This window comes from Physella acuta, unplaced genomic scaffold, assembly GCF_028476545.2.
Source record: "Physella acuta isolate Inbredline_101_S28 unplaced genomic scaffold, ASM2847654v3 ptg000367l, whole genome shotgun sequence".
NCBI lineage: Eukaryota > Metazoa > Mollusca > Gastropoda > Physidae > Physella > Physella acuta.
In genome coordinates this window covers 283,256-306,210 of record NW_026731886.1, presented here as the reverse complement: position 1 = coordinate 306,210, position 22,955 = coordinate 283,256, and the positions used below count along the sequence as shown (strand labels likewise).

The following is a 22,955-nucleotide window of genomic DNA, read 5'->3' as shown; positions in this document are numbered from 1 at the left end:
TTACCATTCTCCCCCCCCCCCCCAAACACACCTCCTACATACACTACACTGCTAGTCACTAGTGTAGAGCAACTCATCATATAGCACTAAATCTTAAATTACAATTATTATGGAAATCGTCGAATAAGTTCTAGGAAAAAGAGAAACCGGATGAAACTAAAAAACTACAATAGCGAAAAATGCCGGTATCGAAGTTCTTGTGATGTTGGTAAACATACGACGTCAACAATGTAGCGTAACTGAGATCTAAATAATTATTAAATAATTAACTATAGTATAGGCCTAAGTTAAAAGTTTAATACTAGTAACTAATACTAGTATATAGGCCTAGATTCTATAATAATATAAATATAATATAGGCCTAATATGATGATTGATGATTAATTTTGATTATGATGGTAATCAATCGTTTTAGTTTAGTTGCGTAAAAATTTAAATTCGGCCGAGGCTAGTATTATATAGACCTAGTAATGACTCAATTTTAATGAGTTAATGTCCGAAAAAGTTGGGGGGATTTTTTATAACAGTGTCCGATAATATTTAATATTATCATAATGTTGATAGATATTATATTAGATAATATCGTCAATAGAATGAAAAGGGGTGTTAATACTTACTGGTAGTTAACTAAACACATAGATCTACATTCAATTGCTAGACAGTAACAAACTAACAAGCTAACCCCAACCAACCATACACCTAACCCTAATTTGAATTTCTAACTATAAAAATAGTCGAGATTACAATACTACTAATTTCAAAACATCACTAGATCTAGTCTTTATTTTTTACTGAGATGTTTTAATACACAATTGTTTACTTAGTAATATGCCACTACACTACTTACTAGTAAGTAGTAGTAAGTCCATACTTTTATCATTAAAGCTGATTATTAGATAGAACTGGGAGCTGACAAATGGCATCACCTTCAGCGTTACTGCAAGGAGCAGTTCGAGCTGCATCCTATAACATTCTACTTCAGGCAAGAGATTTTTTTCAGATAAATAAGTGAAATATTATTAGATCTATATCTGTAACCGTAACAACATTTAGTTGATATGGAGATAACATTTAATTGAAACAGTTATACTTTAAAAAAACTGTGTTTAAACTATGTCCTATATTTTGGATTTTATCACTGATTATATATTGAAACTCTTATTTTCCAGTTTGGGCTGAGAATGTCAACATTTGTCCTGAACGCATTTATTTTGCGCTATATTTCCCAAGACATTCTTGGTGTAGTAAATGTAAGGTAGGAACTTCATGCATGTTAAATTAAAAACTTAAATGTATTCCCAATGTAAAACAGCACCTTTTAAAAAAGAAAGAATTTTAAAAGATGTACCATGATAATGACTCTACAGATTGACTTTGCTCTACTCAACCACGCTCTTCCTCTCTAAAGAAGCATTTGATCGAGCTTGTCTCAGCAAGTCTGTCAAGAGGGACTGGAGACAAGTAATTAACCTGCTTTGGTGCACGTAAGTGTCAGACACTGGTCATTCCTCTCATCATGGGTGGACAGTTTATAAATGAGTTGTAGGCTAACTATAAATAGGTCTAATTGTCCTACCAACTTCTGTCAGTTTTAGCTGGACACTAGTATTAATCATGGTTGTAAAAATTAATGCTAGTTGTTATTAGAATAGTTTAATTTTTTTTTTATTTTATCATGTGTAATTTTACACCTTATTGTATTACACATTTACAACCCTCAATATAATTACAGACCATGTAACAGTCAATTACTTTGTTTCAGTTTCCCAGTTGCGGTTGTTTGGTGTTCATGTTTGGGCTATGTGTGGTTCTACTTTCTGGAGAATCCTACCAAAACTTCTAACATCTCACATTATGGGTTGGGTGTTTTCTGTTATTCGCTCTCTACCATAATAGAAGTTCTGGCTGAGCCCTTGTTTGTAGTGGGACAAGCATGTCTTTTCATCAAGCTAAAAGTAATGCACCTTAATCAGGAAAGATTCCTAAGAATTTAATTAGATTTCTAATATCTCTTTAGGATTTCAAAATTATCTCGTAGCACACCTTATCAGGCAGTTCTTTACTATAGGTTCATAATACCTGGTTGTGTCATGTGTTGAGATCCTAAATTATTGGTTAAAACTACACCACCCAAAAATTATAGTTGGATTTCTTTATTCAATGAATGATGACACCAGTTAAGAAGTTTAAAGTGTCTTTCAGAGTTTTGAGACAATACTTCTGTAGATCATCAACTTAATAAGTTCTTCTTAAAATAGTATGATATCCTCTCCTATGACAGTAAATTAGTAGTAAATGTAATGTAACATTTTTTTTGCAGGTTGTTATGCTAGGCATATCTCAAAGTGTTAAGTGCATCACCACAGTTGTACTAGTTCTAGTAAGACCAGACTGGGGAATCATCAACTTCTCTATAGCCCAGGTATCTCTTTGTGCTGTACTTGTAGTCTCTCCCAAAGAAATAATCTCATGACTTACCTATACATAAAAAGTAATGGTGGCTAATTAGTTTTTGTATTGACCATTCATTGACTGTCGTGTAACAGTTATTGACCTCAGCATTTCTCAGGTTGTCTCCAGTCTGACATATGTGCTGCTGTATCATGGCTACTTTTCACACTTCATCAACTCTCACAAAAAGAAAGATGAAGACTTTCCACTTCAATCAATACGAGACATATATCCTAGGCTTCTAGAAGATAAGGTATATCTTTTACATCTTTAAGATCATCAGTGTGACTTAGAAAAGTAACTTTTAAAATTAAAACATGAAGTTTTTTTTTTAATTTCTAATAAAAACCGTAAAAGTTTTTAAGATTTTTTAAATCACAAGTTCGTCTAAAACCTTTAATAGATAAATTTATAATAAAACTAGATTTTCTTCATTTTGTTTCAGCCTTATATTGATAATTCTCTAGCAAGCCTTACTTGGAGTTTTTTCAAACAGTCATTTTTAAAACAGATCCTTACAGAAGGTACCCTACACAAATATGCTATTAACCTTGTCATTTGCTCATGTAATAAATATACCTTCTCTAACAAGTATAGTTAGTGTAAGTGCTTCTAATTTTATGATTATGACACTATCATAATATAAAGCAAGCCTATTCATTTATAGAAAATAAAAACGTTTAAAATAAAAAATCTATACTTTTAACTTTTTACAGGTGAAAAATTTGTGATGACATTTTTTGATGTGCTGAGCTTTGCTGACCAAGGTAAGTCACCATTAAGTTTTCCTCTGCCTTTGTTACGTTTCAATTATTATTCATCAAGTTTAATTTAAATTAAAGTAGTTTTAAATTGCTTTGATATTGTCTTCAAGTTAATGCATTGGAAAATTTTAAATACCTGAAGAAATAATTTATTTTTCAGGTGTTTATGATGTAATCAACAACTTAGGTTCTTTGGCTGCTCGCTTCATCTTCCTTCCCATAGAAGAAAACAGCTACTTGTTCTTTTCACAGCTGTTGACAAGAGGTTTGCCAGTAGATCAGCAAAACCAGGTGGGCATAATTTTTTTTTTAACCAGATTTTATTACAACCATCACATTTTTTAAATACTTGTTTCAGGTAATCGATATTTTTATGTACTTCTTGACAGCATCTGCTCTTTGTTTATCTTGAGGCAGTTCTTGCACATTAATAATTCTTTTAACAAATATAAAAAATTTAGTCAATTATTTTGTTCCAGGATTCTACCAGATTATGTGCCATAGTTTTGGGAGTTATTCTCAAGATTGTAACTATAATTGGATCTATTATTTTAATATTTGGTTATTCCAACGCCTACTTAGCACTTCAAATATATGGTGGGGAAATACTTACAGCTGGGAATGGTAATGTTGATTTTTTTAAAATTTAGAGTGAACTTTTACTTTGTTAGTAATGCTAGTGTTAACAATGTTTTTATATTGAGCCAATGGTATATTTAACTCTTGGTTTTACAAATAATATTTAATCTATTGGCTGTATTGGAGTGGAATATAAAATGGTTAAATATTGTGATTATTGCTTTTTAAATAAAAACTACAAAACCCTATATATTTTTAGTAGATCTTCATGGTCAGTTTAAAATTATACTCATTTAAAAAACGACAATTTGATGTATAAAAAACTTCTAAAATTATTACAGGTCCAGTGTTGTTACGCTGGTATTGCCTTTATGTTCTTGTAATTGCTATAAACGGGATCACAGAGGCTTTTGTGTTTGCAGCCATGAGTAAAGATGAAGTTGATAGGTAATAAGTATTTTATCTTTAAGTGAAATCAATTAGATTTTCTGTTGGAATCCTTATTCAAGATTTATTTCTAGTTCAAACAAATCTTTTTTTTCTTTCCAGGTACAACAAAAAGATGTTGATGTTTTCTGCACTGTTTCTGTTTGCTTCCTGGCTCTTAACAACCCTGATTGGGAGTGTTGGCTTTATTTTGGCCAACTGCCTCAATATGACTGCACGTATTATACATAGGTAAAATGTACAACCATCACAAGGATTTTAATACAAGAAAGATAAATTTATTTTTAAATCCTGCACTCAATTCAATATCATCAATATGACTTCAATTTTGTTAAGTTAATGAGATGGCGTGGTAGTATGGTAGAGTAGATGAATGGTAACCCAAAAATTTCAAGTTTTGATCCCAGACGCGAGTATGTCACAGCCCACCCTGCTTTAAATAATGGGTACCTGACTTACAGAAGGTTAAGCTGGACGGGCATAGTGCTGACCACACTATCCCTCCATATGCCAAGTCACATAAACAGGTGAAGTCTACAAAGCCATCTGTCCTTTATCAAAGGATAACTTCTTAAGTTCTACTTGTTTTTGTGAGGGTTTTACATTCTTGTATTGAATTTTTAAAATTATCGCAATTGATTATTTTTCAGTTTATGGTTTATAAACGGCTATTTTTTGGGCACAACTCACAGACCTTTGAGTGATGTTGTTCCTTCTGTTCCAGTTCTACTTTCCTTACTTTTCTCGTTGGTTTTTACAGCATTATCTGAGGTAATTAAATATGCGCTAAAGTACACACAGCCAATGTAATAGAACCTTTTGAACCATGTGTTGTTTAACAAATGCTCCCATATTATATGACCATAAATTAAGAAAATGTGTTTTTCTAGTTGTGAATACTTGTTTACTTTTCAGTACCATATTACGTAAGTAAATGGCAATTTTATTGAAAGAACTTTAATTATTTCTTTTTATAGAGAATGTTTTGTCAAGAAACTTCTGGATGGCAGCACAGATTGGTCCATGTTAGTTTCACAGGTGTTTGTTTAGTGCTTGTATTGGCAACTGTCTTTTTCAAAGAGAACAATGTTGTTAAAGTGGTAAAAGAGCAAATATTAAAATCTAAAAAATAAATATTGAAGAGTACTTTTGTTATTATTGTCTTGTGTACTTTATCATTTTGTTGTCAACATGTTTGTATTTTGTGGGGTGTTTGTTAACACAATAACTTGAGTTTTGCTTAAAAAATATACTCCAACATAATGAAACACTGATTTTTTAATAATTCATTTTGTAATACTTAAACATATTCATATATTACTATATTGTGTCATTTTGGACTTTGACTACTATCACTTTTTAAGCAACAAGGGTAGATACTCCTTCTTAACACTTTCCCTTTCTTCAGGTGGGGGTAGATAGGGTTGTATCCCCTGTTTTTTTCTCTGGTCCATAACCCAGGACTGAAATGTTGAAATCATAATTTAGATTATATTCAACATCAATCTTTTCAGCCAGTGATCAAGATGTTTGTAGTACATATCTTATCAAACTTTACCCAAAATTTCTTGCAATTTCTGTAGTTTTCAAAGAAGTCCTTACACATTTCTCCATTATACCCATTTTCATTCATGCACTGCGTAGTCATTTCATTTTCCTGTGTCATAAGTAAACAATTGACAAATTTACATTACTGTTTGATAAAGAACAAATTACAGTTGAAACAAAACTTAAGTCAGTACCCATTACATTAGAATATATAAAAAAAAAAGAATTTTGAAAAATCTCTTTTCAATATTTATTTATTTGATGCAGTTACTTTAATGTGTGAGGTTAAAGTTATGAATAGGTTGTGTATATATAGAATAATAAAGATTCAAGACTAAAGGGATACAGTCTACTATAATTAGTATTTGGGCATAGGGGCTAAGCATGGCATTATTTTCTAGAAAATCTAGCTAGTCTAGATCTAGACTAGAAAAATAAAATTATATGAGTAACATCCCTTGATTTAAAAGAAATTATTTGACTTTGAAAAATTATTGGCCAAATTTTAAGACATGAGAAGTTCATGATTAAATTTTATCTGACCTTTAAACACGGATCTAACGCTTGCCTTTTAGCTGCAATATCTTTACTTCTTTGTACAGTATCCACAGACTTTTGCCCATCACCCGACATTCCACAAACAATTTATTTTTGACAACAGTGACTAAAGCATGATTGTTGTTATTCTATTGAATGGGCGCAGCCATTTTGACCCAATTACACGTCCTATCCCAAGATGCAGTGGTCGTTTTTGTTGGGGGAAGTACGGAATGTATTAATTATTTTTGTTATTTTTTCTGGTTATTTGAAAAGCTAATGTTCATATTGATTACAAGTAAATTGCTTATAATGTGCTTTTAACATTAAAATTTATTTTCAGGTATTTTAAAGGCTTTGTTCTTAGTGTGATACCGAAATCCAAAGCACAGTTCCCTAGAGGGGCCTCGAGCTACTCGAACGAGTAGGCCTAATAAAAAGAGTAGAAAAAATGAGGTACTACTCGGGTTGTTGAGGCCTGCTAGGGATTTGGTTTCTTAAATATTTCTTGATCTATAGGCCCCCTAGGCCTACATTTTTTAATACTAGTCTAGATCTAGATCCTGTAGCCGTTTCATTAGCCTAATTCATTTTGCCCCCCACCCCTTTAGATTCCTACAACACAGACAGACTACTAAATACTAAATCTAGCTTAGATTAGGCCTATGTATTAGTATGTATGTAGTAAGTATGTACTATGTAGAGTATGTACTAGAATCTAACTCGACCTAGATCTAGATTCTAGATCTAGAATTCTAGATCTGCTTTCCTCCCCTCTTGAACAACAGCAGACACACTGTCAGGATTATATAGTTTATATGGATCTACACTATGGCTAATGGGAGATAGTTTCTTCCAGGCATCTCTTTGGAGGGGGGGGGGGATTTTTAGAAAACATACTTTTACTAGAATCTAGTACTAGTGTCGTCTTCCCCCCCCCCCCCCCCTGGAGATTTAGATCTATATATTTTTTTAAAGATCTTAATTATTCCATTCATTGTTTATAATAAAATAATCAGATCTAGATAAGCAATAAACATTATAGAATATAGTAATAGATCTAGGCCTAGTTGAAATAAATATGCATATTTTATTTTGATTGCAGATAACTCTGAACATACGATGATACAGAATATGAATAAATCTAGATCTATATTTACTTGATATTGTTGATGTACACATCTTTATCATGCAAGCAAATTGTGCCAATGGTACTGTGAAGGATGGCACCAGTGAAATCACAGAATCTATATGTAAGATTTGGCTTAGTACGACTATTTGTTAAATGACCATGTAATTTAATGTGTGTAAGACTTTGATTGTTTTTGTTATTGTGCTATGTAACAGCACCTATCAGGTGCAATATAACTTTCCAAAAGAGCGCATGTTAGATTGAATTGTCTTCTTGATCAAATATGAAAAGCTCACAGTAGTCACAGCTGCACAGATTTCTGTAATGTTTGAAACCGCTAATTTGAAATTTGATAAATGTGAAATTTTCCCAATCAGATAAATATAAAAAATAAGTGTAAAAAATACCAACATTGTAACATAGCTCTATGTATTGAATGCTATTAAAAAATACTTGAAACTTTTGGTGTGTAATTACTGTATAACGTAAAAGCTATATTAAAAACATTTTTTTTCTCCTGGTGTAGAAATGAACAAGTTGACTGATTTTTCTCCTGGTGTAGAAATGAACAAGTTGACTAATTTTTCACCTGGTGTAGAAATGAACAAGTTGACTGATTTTTCTCCTGGTGTAGAAATGAACAAGTTGACTGATTTTTCTCCTGGTGTAGAAATGAACAAGTTGACTGATTTTTCTCCTGGTGTAGAAATGAACAAGTTGACTGATTTTTCTCCTGGTGTAGAAATGAACAAGTTGACTGATTTTTCTCCTTGTGTAGAAATGAACAAGTTGACTGATTTTTCTCCTGGTGTAGAAATGAACAAGTTGACTGATTTTTCTCCTGGTGTAGAAATGAACAAGTTGACTGATTTTTCTCCTGGTGTAGAAATGAACAAGTTGACTGATTTTTCTCCTGTTGTAGAAATGAACAAGTTGACTGATTTTTCTCTGCAGGGTGTGAGGAGTGTGGGGTGTGCAACATTGGGGAGTGTTGTATTCATGGGGGTGACATGACCATCACTCATGATAACTCTCCCCCATCTAAAGCCTGTCTTTCCCTCCCTAAAGTTTTAACCTTCAAACGAGCCAAGGATATCAACTTGTTCTCCAATGAAGGTTGGTTGTATTGGGACTATCAGCACCCTATGTTTGTTACTTTATGTTGTCCAATGAAGGTTGGTTGTATTGGGACTATCAGCACCCTATGTTTGTTACTTTATGTTGTCCAATGAAGGTTGGTTGTGTTGGGACTATCAGCACCCTATGTTTGTTACTTTATGTTGTCCAATGAAGGTTGGTTGTATTGGGACTATCAGCACCCTATGTTTGTTACTTTATGTTGTCCAATGAAGGTTGGTTGTATTGGGACTATCAGCACCCTATGTTTGTTACTTTATGTTGTCCAATGAAGGTTGATTGTGTTGGGACTATCAGCACCCTATGTTTGTTACTTTATGTTGTCCAATGAAGGTTGGTTGTGTTGGGACTATCAGCACCCTATGTTTGTTACTTTATGTTGTCCACTGAAGGTTGATTGTGTTGGGACTATCAGCACCCTATGTTTGTTACTTTATGTTGTCCAATGAAGGTTGGGACTATCAGCACCCTATGTTTGTTACTTTATGTTGTCCACTGAAGGTTGATTGTGTTGGGACTATCAGCACTCTATGTTTGTTACTTTATGTTGTCCAATGAAGGTTGGGACTATCAGCACTCTATGTTTGTTACTTTATGTTGTCCACTGAAGGTTGGGACTATCAGCACCCTATGTTTGTTACTTTATGTTGTCCAATGAAGGTTGGTTGTGTTGGGACTATCAGCACCCTATGTTTGTTACTTTATGTTGTCCAATGAAGGTTGGTTGTATTGGGACTATCAGCACCCTATGTTTGTTACTTTATGTTGTCCAATGAAGGTTGGGACTATCAGCACTCTATGTTTGTTACTTTATGTTGTCCAGTGAAGGTTGGGACTATCAGCACCCTATGTTTGTTACTTTATGTTGTCCAGTGAAGGTTGGGACTATCAGCACTCTATGTTTGTTACTTTATGTTGTCCACTGAAGGTTGGGACTATCAGCACCCTATGTTTGTTACTTTATGTTGTCCAATGAAGGTTGGGACTATCAGCACCCTATGTTTGTTACTTTATGTTGTCCAATGAAGGTTGGGACTATCAGCACCCTATGTTTGTTACTTTATGTTGTCCAATGAAGGTTGATTGTGTTGGGACTATCAGCACCCTATGTTTGTTACTTTATGTTGTCCAATGAAGGTTGGTTGTAGGACTTCGAATAGAGAAAGTATTTCCAAATTGTTTGGTTGAACACTATATGGTTGGTATACACCAAAACAACATAAAGGTTTTGACTTTGTTAAACCTAAGCATTGATCCTGATAGAATGTATTGAATATAATAAGCGTTGATGCTGATAGAATGTATTGACTATTGAATACATAGATGAGCACTGTAAAAATAATTCCTTCTCTCTAGCCAAGAAAGGAGTGTTTGCCAAGAAACTGATCAAATCTCGAACGCTGTTTGGTCCGGTTGAAGGTGTGTTGACTAACTCAAGGCCATCTCAACCCTCTGGGTCTCTGGAGTTTCAGGTGAGGTTCAAACCTCTTCAAGAACCTACTCATACAATTAATTTAAATCATATTCTTGGTAGCTAAATACAAAATCTTTAATTTAGTACATATTTTCAGAATCTAAAAGATTACAAAATCCAGCTATGTTTTGAATAGCTGCTAATTGTATTAACTAAACAAGTCATTATTTTTTTGTATGGAAGTGGTCTGTTATAGCCCTAAATATTTGAAGTCAGTGAGTAGTGCAACCAGCAGCCATGTTTTCACTGTGCAGGTGTCCAGTGTAGGTGGGGCTTGCAGGTACCTGGACCTGTCTGATGAGAACAAATGCAACTGGATGATGTTCGTCAGACCAGCTAGTCTCTTCTCTAACCAGAACATGGCGGCTTTTGAAAACAACAGGCAGATTTTTTTTGTCACCTGCAAGGTAGGGAACTATTTCTCTCACCTGATAGGTAGGCAATGTTACCTGATAGGTAGGCAAGGTTGGTGTTAACTTATAGGTAGGCTAGATTGGTGTTAACTTATAGGTAGGCAATGTTGGTGTTAACTTATAGGTAGGCTAGATTGGTGTTAACTTATAGGTAGGCAATGTTGGTGTTAACTTATAGGTAGGCTAGATTGGTGTTAACGTATAGGTCGGCTAGGTTGGTGTTACCTGATTGGTAGACTAGATTGGTGTTACCTTATAGGTAGGTTAGGTTGGTGTTACCTGATAGGTAGGCAATGTTTATAGTCTGAATTTGTAAGTAGTTACAAATGATGTGACCTTTGAACCCAACAGAATATTGAGCCAGGTGGAGAGTTGAGAGTTTGGTACTCCGCAGCTTATGCCAAAGCCATTGGTAAACAAATACTGTATCCCAAGGAGCCAATCAACAAAGGTCAGATATTTTTACAAGGCAGGCTACTCATTAGCCAGGCTACTCATTTATTTAAATGTGTACAGACAGTTGTCTGGTGCGTATTTAAATGTGTACAGACAGTTATCTGGTGCCTTTTTAAATGTGTACAGACAGTTGCTTGATGTGTATTTAAATGTGTACAGACAGTTGCTTGATGTGTATTTAAATGTGTACAGACAGTTGCTTGATGTGTATTTAAATGTGTACAGACAGTTGCCTGGTGCTTATTTAAATGTGTACAGACAGTTGCTTGATGTGTATTTAAATGTGTACAGACAGTTGCCTGGTGCTTATATAAATGTGTACAGACAGTTTTTTCTCATTTTCCAGACAAGGCAGTGACACCAGCCATAAACAGGAATGGTGAGATTAAGTCAGAAGGTCAAAGTTCACCAGGTCAGAGCCCTCCCTACCAGCTGACTAGTCCAGAGAAAAATGTCTGCCTGCCCCAGCAGTTTGAGAATGGCTGCCCACAAGCCAGCGATCTGAAGCCATACGTTTGTGACGTTTGCTTGACGGCATTCACTCGCCCCCGCCAGCTGGACTCACACATCTGCCGTCAGGCTACTGACGAGGAGGAGAGCTTGGACGGCTCAGACAGGAGACTCTTGCAGGCCAGGGGGGCCAACACGGCCTGGGCTGTCAGGGCCCAGCGGGGAACTTCACTTCACTTGGCTCGCAAGAGAAAGGGGAAGCCATCCAAAATCACAGAGCCGTTCATCTCTCCGGTTAAAGTGGTGAAGATACCGCAAGAATTTTTGGAGTCTGATCTGCACGGCTTGAATGTTCCCTGCGATGACATCATTCATGACATGAGGGACATCCAGAGCAGCACAGAGTTAGCTTCCCTGCCTGCCCTCGACCAAGTTATGCCCGGGGATGGCACGGCCATTCAAGCCTCACCCAGGCGTGGGCCAGGTCGGCCAAAGGGCAGCAAGAACAAGGAGCACGTGGTCAAGGTGCCAAAGGAAACGTTCAGGTGCAAGTTCTGTGACAGGACACTGTGCAGCCAGGAGCAGCTGCTGGTGCATGAGAGCGTCCACACCAACGTCCAGCCTTACAACTGTACCTACGACGGCTGCAGCAAGACTTTTGCTTCCAAGTTCAAGTTCCAGAGACACATGGTGGTCCATGAGAAGCCCAACAACATCAAGTAAGTTGTTGTAGTTGTAGTCCAACACCATCATATAAGTTGTTGTAGTCCAACAACATCAAGTAAGTTGTTGTTGTTGTAGTCCAACACCATCATATAAGTTGTTGTAGTCCAACAACATCAAGTAAGTTGTTGTTGTAGTCCAACACCATCATATAAGTTGTTGTAGTCCAACAACATCAAGTAAGTTGTTGTTGTTGTAGTCCAACACCATCATATAAGTTGTTGTAGTCCAACAACATCAAGTAAGTTGTTGTTGTTGTAGTCCAACACCATCATATAAGTTGTTGTAGTCCAACAACATCAAGTAAGTTGTTGTTGTTGTAGTCCAACACCATCATATAAGTTGTTGTAGTCCAACAACATCAAGTAAGTTGTTGTTGTTGTAGTCCAACACCATCATATAAGTTGTTGTAGTCCAACAACATCAAGTAAGTTGTTGTTGTTGTAGTCCAACACCATCATATAAGTTGTTGTAGTCCAACAACATCAAGTAAGTTGTTGTTGTTGTAGTCCAACACCATCATATAAGTTGTTGTAGTCCAACAACATCAAGTAAGTTGTTGTTGTTGTAGTCCAACACCATCATATAAGTTGTTGTAGTCCAACAACATCAAGTAAGTTGTTGTTGTTGTAGTCCAACACCATCATATAAGTTGTTGTAGTCCAACAACATCAAGTAAGTTTTGTTGTTGTAGTCCAACACCATCATATAAGTTGTTGTAGTCCAACATCAAGTAAGTTGTTGTTGTTGTAGTCCAACACCATCATATAAGTTGTTGTAGTCCAACAACATCATATTAGTTGTATCACACCACTATAGGCCACTTAAATTAATTAAATTACCTCAGGTGCTAATGACTATATTACTGTTTCTCACTGCCCCAGGTGCTACTGACTGTATTACTGTTTCTCCCTGCTACTAACTGTATTTCTGTTTCTCACTGCCCCAGGTGCAAGCTTTGTCCCAGGACTTTTAACCGCATCGACCACCTGAAGAACCACCTGTCCGTGCATGACAGCAACAGGGAGGCTTACACCTGCACAGTGTGTGGGAAGTCATATCTCTACAAGTCAGTACTCAAGTCTATCAGTCATTTCAGTTGATTCAAGTCACATCCAAACCATTTTTATTAGACTAATCTCTGTAGATCTAGTTAAGACAAGATACTAAAAGCTTCTCCTGGTGGCTGTACAGTTCACCAGGAGAGTTTATAGAACAGCAGGCAAAAAACTGGAATGACTGCTAAGATTAGTTACAGTATTGAAGAGAGTGATGATGCTTTTTTCACTGCTTTCTTCAATAAGTAAAAAAAAACCAACTAATTACAGCACTGCCTAATTTTATTTGATGTAGTAGTTTGGATCAGACAAAACAATCACAGCTAGATTTCCCTAAACCTTGTAATGCTTGAGGCAGCCATTTTGTTTCCCCAGGTCAACACTGACCTTTCACCTGGCCAAGCACGAGGCCAACGAGGGCGACTCCCTCACCTGCCTCATCTGTAAGGCCAACTTCCTGTCTAAGGACGAGCTGAAGAAACACGTCAACTCCCACAACCGCTACAAGCCGGAGCCATGCAAGCCCCCCAAGCAGAGCTGCAGTGAGTGTGGGAAAAAATTTGCCACACTTAAGGATGTCCGCAGACACAAGATCACCCACACCAAGGAGAGGTAACCTCACATCTTTAGCTCACAGTTGACCTTTAGCTCACAGTTGACCTTTAGCTCACAGTTGACCTTAAACTGAATTTTCTTTATTGAAATTTTGATGTGAACAGGAAAAATGTCCCAATTTCCTCAGGCTGCAACTCAACATTGATGCTGTTACTTCCCTTTGTATCCTGGCTTGATTCTTCTTGTTATTTATAGACCTTTCTTGTGTGAGCACTGTCTGATTCTTGTTGTTATATTTCCATGCAGACCTTTCTTGTGTGAACACTGTCTGATTCTTATATTTCCATGCAGACCTTTCTTGTGTGAACACTGTCTGATTCTTATATTTCCATGCAGACCTTTCTTGTGTGAACACTGTCTGATTCTTATATTTCCATGCAGACCTTTCTTGTGTGAACACTGTCTGATTCTTATATTTCCATGCAGACCTTTCTTGTGTGAACACTGTCTGATTCTTCTTGTTATATTTCCATGCAGACCTTTCTTGTGTGAACACTGTCTGATTCTTATATTTCCATGCAGACCTTTCTTGTGTGAACACTGTCTGATTCTTATATTTCCATGCAGACCTTTCTTGTGTGAACACTGTCTGATTCTTCTTGTTATATTTCCATGCAGACCTTTCTTGTGTGAACACTGTCTGATTCTTATATTTCCATGCAGACCTTTCTTGTGTGAACACTGTCTGATTCTTATATTTCCATGCAGGCCTTTCTTGTGTGAGCACTGTCTGATTCTTCTTGTTATATTTCCATGCAGACCATTCTTGTGTGAGCACTGTCTGATTCTTCTTGTTATATTTCCATGCAGGCCTTTCTTGTGTGAGCACTGTCTGATTCTTCTTGTTATATTTCCATGCAGACCTTTCTTGTGTGAACACTGTCTGATTCTTATATTTCCATGCAGACCTTTCTTGTGTGAACACTGTCTGATTCTTATATTTCCATGCAGACCTTTCTTGTGTGAACACTGTCTGATTCTTCTTGTTATATTTCCATGCAGACCTTTCTTGTGTGAACACTGTCTGATTCTTATATTTCCATGCAGGCCTTTCTTGTGTGAACACTGTCTGATTCTTATATTTCCATGCAGACCTTTCTTGTGTGAACACTGTCTGATTCTTATATTTCCATGCAGGCCTTTCTTGTGTGAGCACTGTCTGATTCTTCTTGTTATATTTCCATGCAGACCTTTCTTGTGTGAACACTGTCTGATTCTTATATTTCCATGCAGGCCTTTCTTGTGTGAACACTGTCTGATTCTTATATTTCCATGCAGGCCTTTCTTGTGTGAACACTGTCTGATTCTTATATTTCCATGCAGACCTTTCTTGTGTGAACACTGTCTGATTCTTATATTTCCATGCAGGCCTTTCTTGTGTGAGCACTGTCTGATTCTTCTTGTTATATTTCCATGCAGACCTTTCTTGTGTGAACACTGTCTGATTCTTATATTTCCATGCAGGCCTTTCTTGTGTGAGCACTGTCTGATTCTTCTTGTTATATTTCCATGCAGGCCTTTCTTGTGTGAACACTGTCTGATTCTTATATTTCCATGCAGGCCTTTCTTGTGTGAGCACTGTCTGATTCTTCTTGTTATATTTCCATGCAGGCCTTTCTTGTGTGAGCACTGTCTGATTCTTCTTGTTATATTTCCATGCAGGCCTTTCTTGTGTGAGCACTGTCTGATTCTTCTTGTTATATTTCCCTGCAGGCCATTCTTGTGTGAGCACTGTCTGATTCTTATATTTCCATGCAGACCATTCTTGTGTGAGCACTGTCTGATTCTTATATTTCCATGCAGACCATTCTTGTGTGAACACTGTCTGATTCTTATATTTCCATGCAGGCCTTTCTTGTGTGAGCACTGTCTGATTCTTCTTGTTATATTTCCATGCAGGCCTTTCTTGTGTGAGCACTGTCTGATTCTTCTTGTTATATTTCCATGCAGGCCTTTCTTGTGTGAGCACTGTCTGATTCTTCTTGTTATATTTCCATGCAGGCCTTTCTTGTGTGAGCACTGTCTGATTCTTCTTGTTATATTTCCATGCAGGCCTTTCTTGTGTGAACACTGTCTGATTCTTATATTTCCATGCAGGCCTTTCTTGTGTGAGCACTGTCTGATTCTTCTTGTTATATTTCCATGCAGGCCTTTCTTGTGTGAGCACTGTCTGATTCTTATATTTCCATGCAGGCCTTTCTTGTGTGAGCACTGTCTGATTCTTCTTGTTATATTTCCCTGCAGGCCATTCTTGTGTGAGCACTGTCTGATTCTTATATTTCCATGCAGACCATTCTTGTGTGAGCACTGTCTGATTCTTATATTTCCATGCAGACCTTTCTTGTGTGAGCACTGTCTGATTCTTATATTTCCATGCAGACCTTTCTTGTGTGAGCACTGTCTGATTCTTATATTTCCATGCAGACCTTTCTTGTGTGAACACTGTCTGATTCTTCTTGTTATATTTCCATGCAGACCTTTCTTGTGTGAACACTGTCTGATTCTTCTTGTTATATTTCCATGCAGACCTTTCTTGTGTGAACACTGTCTGATTCTTCTTGTTATATTTCCATGCAGACCTTTCTTGTGTGAGCACTGCCCCCAGACCTTTGTGCGCAGAGACCACCTGCGGCGCCACTACACCACCAACCACCGCAAGGAGATGTATGAGTCACAGAAGAAAGTCTGTCCCTACAGCTGCGCCGCCTGCCTCATGGTCTTCAAGAAACAAGAGTTCCTGGACTACCACAACAAAACGGTTCACCCTGACGGAGTCCCAGTGGCCGAGCCAGTTAAGATGGCTCCAGCCAATACCAAGGCCAAGAAAGTGCTGACCGGCTCAGCCAAGCCAGCTGCGGGGCCGCTGGTCAACAGGCTGATACAGCAGAAGCCCAGCCCCACAGCCCTGTTGGTCAAACAAGAGCAGGCCCTGCTGCCTGCTGCCTCACCAGTCAGCATCCTCAAAGTTCAGCGGCCCATCCAGCCCAACATCCAGCCCAACATCCAGCCCAACATCCAGCCCAACATCCAGCCCAACATCCAGCCCAACATCCAGACCATGACCCCCATCTTGTTCCCCAGCCAGTCCATCAGCAGCACACAGAGCACGCTGTACGACACAGAGGACGTCATCTACAGCACAGTGCCCATCAAAACCTTCCCCCTCCAGAACCAGCTGCTCACCTCTGCACAAGTGCAAGCACACATGCAGCAGCAGCAGGCGCAGCAGCACACACAGCAGCAGGCGCAGCAGTTCTTGAAGCAGCACCAGCTGCTCCAGAACCCGGGTCAACCCGTGCTGCAGGATCAGGGTCAGACCCCGGTACAGATCCAGCACTTCCAGCAGTTTGCCCTCCAACAGCAGCTGGTACAGCCGGTCAACCAGCTAGTCCAGCCGGTCAACCAGCTGTTCCAGACCATCCCAGTCTCTGAGCTCTTGAACAGTCTGGCCAGCCTGGGTCAGGTTGACCAGACACTGGCCAGCACCAACATCGTCATCGCTGTGGACGGCCAGAACCTGCTCAACCTCCAGGGCCTCAACAAGCCTCTCCAGTGGACGCTGGTCAAGGACAGCACCAAGCAAGTCTACCAGCCTCTAGACAGCAAGACAGCAGACAGCTCTTTGCTCAGCTGTCACCCAGAGCCCTGCTACGGCACAGAGAGCAACTCTACTGTCCTGCAGGTCCTAACCCAGCTTCCCAAGTCCACAGACATGACATGTGTCAGTGACACGACCCCGTCAGTCATGGGGCTCACTGGCACCATCTTACAGATGGACGAGAAGGAGTTGGCACAGAATGACAGCAATACAAACATGGGCCAACAGCTGCAGGATCAATCCCAGCTACAGCAGTCCCAGCTACAGCAGTCACAGCTACAACAATCACAGCTACAGCAGTCCCAACTACAACAATCACAGCTACAGCAGTCCCAACTACAACAATCACAGCTACAGCAGTCCCAGCTACAACAGTCCCAGCTTCAACAGTCACAGCTACAACAGTCCCAGCTACAACAATCACAGCTACAGCAGTCCCAACTACAACAATCACAGCTACAGCAGTCCCAACTACAACAATCACAGCTACAGCAGTCCCAACTACAACAATCACAGCTACAGCAGTCCCAACTACAACAATCACAGCTACAGCAGTCCCAACTACAACAATCACAGCTACAACAATCCCAGCTACATGCCCAGCTGCAGGAGAAAGTAGAGCAGGAATTGCCCAGCTTCACCCTGGCTTGGGCAGACAACTTTGACTTCCCTCAGGTGGCGGAGATGACGTCAGATGTCACGTCTGCTGCTCAAGAGGATGGGTCAAACACTGGGACGGCTGGCTGGATCCTACAGATCCCTCCTGCTGTCTTGGACAACCAAACCCAGGCAGGCCTGTCAGACAGGTGAACAGCCTGTCTGGTGAGCAGCCTGTCAGGCAGGTGAGCAGCCTGTCAGGCAGGTGAACAGCCTGTCAGGCAGGTGAACAGCCTGTCAGGCAGGTGAGCAGCCTGTCTGTCAGGTGAGCAGCCTGTCAGGGCCTGTCAAACAGTTGTTTTACTCTGTTTTAGTCTGGTCTGTTGAAAGTCTGCCATATAAAACTAAGACAGACATCTGTTGATTCCAATCTGTTTTAACCAAGTCTTTCAGTGAAGAAATGCCAGTTCATTGTGAACAGTTGATGCACAGCCTATGTCAGTATTGTAAGCATTAAACTGGATGATTTCTGCTTGTTTCATGGCGTTTGGTTGGTTGGTGCGTGTCAATTTCTGCTTGCTTCATGGCGTTTGGTTGGTTGGTGTGTGTGAGTATCATGGCACATTACAACTTCCTCTTGCTGGGAGAGTTATACTTGTATCCACCCCACCCCCACTCCTTTGTTGATAGCTCCTTATGTTTACATCCACCAATTTGTTGCTGTAGATGACCTCTTTACAGCTGGATGTAGCTGTAGATGTTATATCTACAGTGGTACATGATACAGAGAGGTACAGTGGTACATACACAGACGTACAGGGGTACATGATACAGAGAGGTACAGTTTTACATGATACAGAGAGGTACAGTTTTACATGATACAGAGAGGTACAGTGGTACATGATACAGAGAGGTACAGTGGTACATACACAGACGTACAGGGGTACATGATACAGAGAGGTACAGTTTTACATGATACAGAGAGGTACAGTTTTACATGATACAGAGAGGTACAGTGGTACATGATACAGAGAGGTACAGTGGTACATACACAGACGTACAGGGGTACATGATACAGAGAGGTACAGTTTTACATGATACAGAGAGGTACAGTTTTACATGATACAGAGAGGTACAGTTTTACATGATACAGAGAGGTACAGTGGTACATGATAGAGACAGTCAATATAGCTAGGAACAAAACATGCAGCATTTCAACCATAAGGGAAATAACTCAGAGCCAAGTCGTGTAGAAACGTGACTAAAGCAGCCAATCGATGATGTGCTTGTACTAAATAATTCCCAGACTGTAAGGAGAATTCCTGGGCAGATTTCTGTCAGCTCCAGAGTTCCCTAGTTAGATGAAAATTCCGGCAGCTTTGGTGGAACATCAACACGAAATAATGAGAGGCTTTCTAGAAACGTCTGCTGGTAGTGTCAGTGTGTGACTGGGGTCATTGACATACAGCTCTGTGACGTACCACTGACTGCAGCAGTGACCTGTGAGAACCACTGACTGACTGCAGCAGTGAGCTGTGAGAACCACTGACTGACTGCAGCAGTGAGCTGTGAGAACCACTGACTGACTGCAGCAGTGACCTGTGAGAACCACTGACTGACTGCAGCAGTGATCTGTGAGAACCACTGACTGGAGCAGTTACCTGTGAGAACCACTGACTGCAGCAGTGACCTGTGAGAACCACTGACTGACTGCAGCAGTGACCTGTGAGAACCACTGACCGCAGCAGTGACCTGTGAGAACCATTGACTGACTGCAGCAGTGACCTGTGAGAACCATTGACTGACTGGAGCAGTGATCTGTGAGAACCACTGACTGGAGCAGTTACCTGTGAGAACCACTGACTGACTGCAGCAGTGACCTGTGAGAACCACTGACCGCAGCAGTGACCTGTGAGAACCATTGACTGACTGCAGCAGTGACCTGTGAGAACCATTGACTGACTGGAGCAGTGATCTGTGAGAACCACTGACTGGAGCAGTGATCTGTGAGAACCACTGACTGGAGCAGTGACCTGTGAGAACCACTGACTGACTGGAGCAGTGATCTTTGAGAACCACTGACTGGAGCAGTGATCTGTGAGAACCACTGACTGACTGGAGCAGTGATCTGTGAGAACCACTGACTGGAGCAGTTACCTGTGAGAACCACTGACTGACTGCAGCAGTGACCTGTGAGAACCACTGACTGACTGCAGCAGTGTGCTGTGAGAACCACTGACTGACTGCAGCAGTGACCTGTGAGAACCACTGACTGCAGCAGTGACCTGTGAGAACCACTGACTGGAGCAGTGACCTGTGAGAACCACTGACTGCAGCAGTGAGCTGTGAGAACCACTGACTGACTGCAGCAGTGACCTGTGAGAACCACTGACTGCAGCAGTGACCAGTGAGAACCACTGACTGACTGCAGCAGTGACCTGTGAGAACCACTGACTGACTGGAGCAGTGACCTGTGAGAACCACTGACTGCAGCAGTGACCTGTGAGAACCACTGACTGCAGCAGTGAGCTGTGAGAACCACTGACTGCAGCAGTGAGCTGTGAGAACCACTGACTGCAGCAGTGAGCTGTGAGAACCATTGACTGACTGCAGTGACCTGTGAGAACCACTGACTGACTGGAGCAGTGACCTGTGAGAACCACTGACTGCAGCAGTGACCTGTGAGAACCACTGACTGACTGCAGAAGTGACCTTTGAGAACCACTGGCTGACTGCAGCAGTGACCTGTGAGAACCATTGACTGACTGCAGCAGTGACCTGTGAGAACCATTGACTGCAGCAGTGACCTGTGAGAACCACTGACTGCAGCAGTGACCTGTTAGAACCACTGACTGACTGAAGCAGTGACCTGTGAGAACCACTGACTGCAGCAGTGACCTGTGAGAACCACTGACTGCAGCAGTGACCTGTGAGAACCACTGACTGACTGCAGCAGTGACCTGTGAGAACCACTGACTGACTGGAGCAGTGATCTGTGAGAACCACTGACAGAAGCAGTTACCTGTGAGAACCACTGACTGACTGGAGCAGTGACCTGTGAGAACCACTGACTGACTGCAGCAGTGAGCTGTGAGAACCACTGACTGACTGCAGCAGTGAGCTGTGAGAACCACTGACTGACTGCAGCAGTGACCTGTGAGAACCACTGACTGACTGCAGCAGTGATCTGTGAGAACCACTGACTGGAGCAGTTACCTGTGAGAACCACTGACTGACTGCAGCAGTGATCTGTGAGAACCACTGACTGGAGCAGTGACCTGTGAGAACCACTGACTGACTGCAGCAGTGACCTGTGAGAACTACTGACTGGAGCAGTGACCTGTGAGAACCATTGACTGACTGCAGCAGTGACCTGTGAGAACCATTGACTGACTGGAGCAGTGATCTGTGAGAACCACTGACCGCAGCAGTGACCTGTGAGAACCACTGACTGCAGCAGTGACCTGTGAGAACCACTGACTGACTGCAGCAGTGAGCTGTGAGAACCACTGACTGACTGCAGCAGTGAGCTGTGAGAACCACTGACTGACTGCAGCAGTGACCTGTGAGAACCACTGACTGACTGCAGCAGTGATCTGTGAGAACCACTGACTGGAGCAGTTACCTGTGAGAACCACTGACTGACTGCAGCAGTGATCTGTGAGAACCACTGACTGGAGCAGTGACCTGTGAGAACCACTGACTGACTGCAGCAGTGACCTGTGAGAACTACTGACTGGAGCAGTGACCTGTGAGAACCATTGACTGACTGCAGCAGTGACCTGTGAGAACCATTGACTGACTGGAGCAGTGATCTGTGAGAACCACTGACCGCAGCAGTGACCTGTGAGAACCATTGACTGACTGCAGCAGTGACCTGTGAGAACCACTGACTGGAGCAGTTACCTGTGAGAACCACTGACTGACTGGAGCAGTGATCTGTGAGAACCACTGACTGGAGCAGTTACCTGTGAGAACCACTGACTGACTGGAGCAGTGACCTGTGAGAACCACTGACTGACTGCAGCAGTGAGCTGTGAGAACCACTGACTGACTGCAGCAGTGATCTGTGAGAACCACTGACTGACTGGAGCAGTGATCTGTGAGAACCACTGACTGACTGGAGCAGTGACCTGTGAGAACCATTGACTGACTGCAGCAGTGACCTGTGAGAACCATTGACTGACTGGAGCAGTGATCTGTGAGAACCACTGACTGGAGCAGTTACCTGTGAGAACCACTGACTGACTGCAGCAGTGACCTGTGAGAACCACTGACTGGAGCAGTTACCTGTGAGAACCACTGACTGACTGGAGCAGTGACCTGTGAGAACCACTGACTGACTACAGCATCGACTGTGGGAACCAATGCCTGCAGCAGTGACCTGTGAGAACCACTGACTGACTACAGCATCGACTGTGAGAACCACTGACTGACTGCAGCAGTGACTGTGAGAACCACAAACTGCAGCAGTGACCTGTGAGAACCACTGACTGACTGCAGTGACCTGTGAGAACCACTGACTGACTGCAGCAGTGACCTGTGAGAACCACTGACCGCAGCAGTGACCTGTGAGAACCACTGACTGGAGCAGTGACCTGTGAGAACTACTGACTGCAGCAGTGACCTGTGAGAACCACTGACTGGAGCAGTGACCTGTGAAAACAACTGACTGCAGCAGTTACCTGTGAGAACCACTGACTGACTGGAGCAGTGACCTGTGAGAACCACTGACTGAAGCAGTGACCTGTGAGAACCACTGACTGGAGCAGTGACCTGTGAGAACCACTGACTGACTGCAGCAGTGACCTGTGAGAACCACTGACCGCAGCAGTGACCTGTGAGAACCATTGACTGACTGCAGCAGTGACCTGTGAGAACTACTGACTGCAGCAGTGACCTGTGAGAACCACTGACTGCAGCAGTGACCCGTGAGAACCACTGACTGGAGCAGTGACCTGTGAGAACCACTGACT

At 40.9% G+C, this 22,955-nt stretch overlaps 3 protein-coding genes across 10 annotated transcripts; 2 read left to right on the top strand and 1 right to left on the bottom strand.

Moving 5' to 3' along the window:
• The first annotated feature begins 137 nt into the window (after positions 1-137).
• On the top strand, positions 138-5,393 carry LOC131941633 (protein RFT1 homolog). 2 transcript variants are annotated; one of them, XM_059301003.1, is made up of 15 exons: positions 138-230; positions 886-982; positions 1,170-1,255; positions 1,368-1,484; positions 1,763-1,955; positions 2,321-2,422; positions 2,570-2,704; positions 2,897-2,975; positions 3,168-3,218; positions 3,376-3,506; positions 3,695-3,839; positions 4,136-4,241; positions 4,344-4,472; positions 4,892-5,012; positions 5,219-5,393. In XM_059301003.1, exons 2-15 carry the CDS (start codon positions 917-919, stop codon positions 5,372-5,374), a joined length of 1,617 nt encoding a protein of 538 aa, XP_059156986.1. In that variant the 5' UTR covers positions 138-230; positions 886-916; the 3' UTR covers positions 5,375-5,393. The 2 variants fall into 2 exon arrangements, with proteins under 2 accessions (XP_059156986.1, XP_059156987.1); XM_059301004.1 differs by having other exon boundaries at positions 190-208.
• A 111-nt stretch (positions 5,394-5,504) lies between these two features.
• LOC131941636 (coiled-coil-helix-coiled-coil-helix domain-containing protein 7-like) lies at positions 5,505-6,471 on the bottom strand. Its single transcript, XM_059301011.1, has 3 exons — positions 6,333-6,471; positions 5,800-5,898; positions 5,505-5,704 (listed from the first exon to the last, which is right to left on the bottom strand). The coding sequence occupies exons 1-3, from the start codon at positions 6,420-6,422 to the stop codon at positions 5,594-5,596; spliced, it is 300 nt and encodes a 99-aa protein (XP_059156994.1). The 5' UTR covers positions 6,423-6,471; the 3' UTR covers positions 5,505-5,593.
• LOC131941630 (PR domain zinc finger protein 10) lies at positions 6,472-18,515 on the top strand. 7 transcript variants are annotated; one of them, XM_059300996.1, is made up of 11 exons: positions 6,516-6,552; positions 6,670-6,782; positions 7,432-7,579; positions 8,413-8,574; positions 9,952-10,067; positions 10,324-10,476; positions 10,834-10,933; positions 11,285-12,107; positions 13,061-13,180; positions 13,545-13,781; positions 16,362-18,515. In XM_059300996.1, the coding sequence occupies exons 3-11, from the start codon at positions 7,516-7,518 to the stop codon at positions 18,190-18,192; spliced, it is 3,606 nt and encodes a 1,201-aa protein (XP_059156979.1). In that variant the 5' UTR covers positions 6,516-6,552; positions 6,670-6,782; positions 7,432-7,515; the 3' UTR covers positions 18,193-18,515. The 7 variants fall into 7 exon arrangements, with proteins under 7 accessions (XP_059156982.1, XP_059156979.1, XP_059156981.1 ...); XM_059300997.1 differs by having other exon boundaries at positions 6,543-6,561; XM_059300999.1 differs by lacking the exon at positions 6,670-6,782 and having other exon boundaries at positions 6,472-6,552.
• Positions 18,516-22,955: the final 4,440 nt, after the last annotated feature.

Excerpts from the sequence above, each read along its gene's own strand:
- LOC131941633 (XM_059301003.1), top strand. The coding sequence starts at position 917 with ATGGCATCACCTTCAGCGTTACTGCAAGGAGCAGTTCGAGCTGCATCC. Across the intron at positions 1,256-1,367 it reads CTTGGTGTAGTAAATGTAAG|ATTGACTTTGCTCTACTCAA; the intron begins GTAGGAACTTCA and ends ATGACTCTACAG. Across the intron at positions 2,423-2,569 it reads TCAACTTCTCTATAGCCCAG|GTTGTCTCCAGTCTGACATA; the intron begins GTATCTCTTTGT and ends AGCATTTCTCAG.
- LOC131941636 (XM_059301011.1), bottom strand. The coding sequence starts at position 6,422 with ATGTCGGGTGATGGGCAAAAGTCTGTGGATACTGTACAAAGAAGTAAA. Across the intron at positions 5,899-6,332 it reads CGTTAGATCCGTGTTTAAAG|GAAAATGAAATGACTACGCA; the intron begins GTCAGATAAAAT and ends CTTATGACACAG. Across the intron at positions 5,705-5,799 it reads GAAATTGCAAGAAATTTTGG|TCCTGGGTTATGGACCAGAG; the intron begins GTAAAGTTTGAT and ends TCAACATTTCAG.
- LOC131941630 (XM_059300999.1), top strand. The coding sequence starts at position 7,516 with ATGCAAGCAAATTGTGCCAATGGTACTGTGAAGGATGGCACCAGTGAA. Across the intron at positions 8,575-9,951 it reads CAACTTGTTCTCCAATGAAG|CCAAGAAAGGAGTGTTTGCC; the intron begins GTTGGTTGTATT and ends CCTTCTCTCTAG. Across the intron at positions 13,782-16,361 it reads ATCACCCACACCAAGGAGAG|ACCTTTCTTGTGTGAGCACT; the intron begins GTAACCTCACAT and ends ATTTCCATGCAG.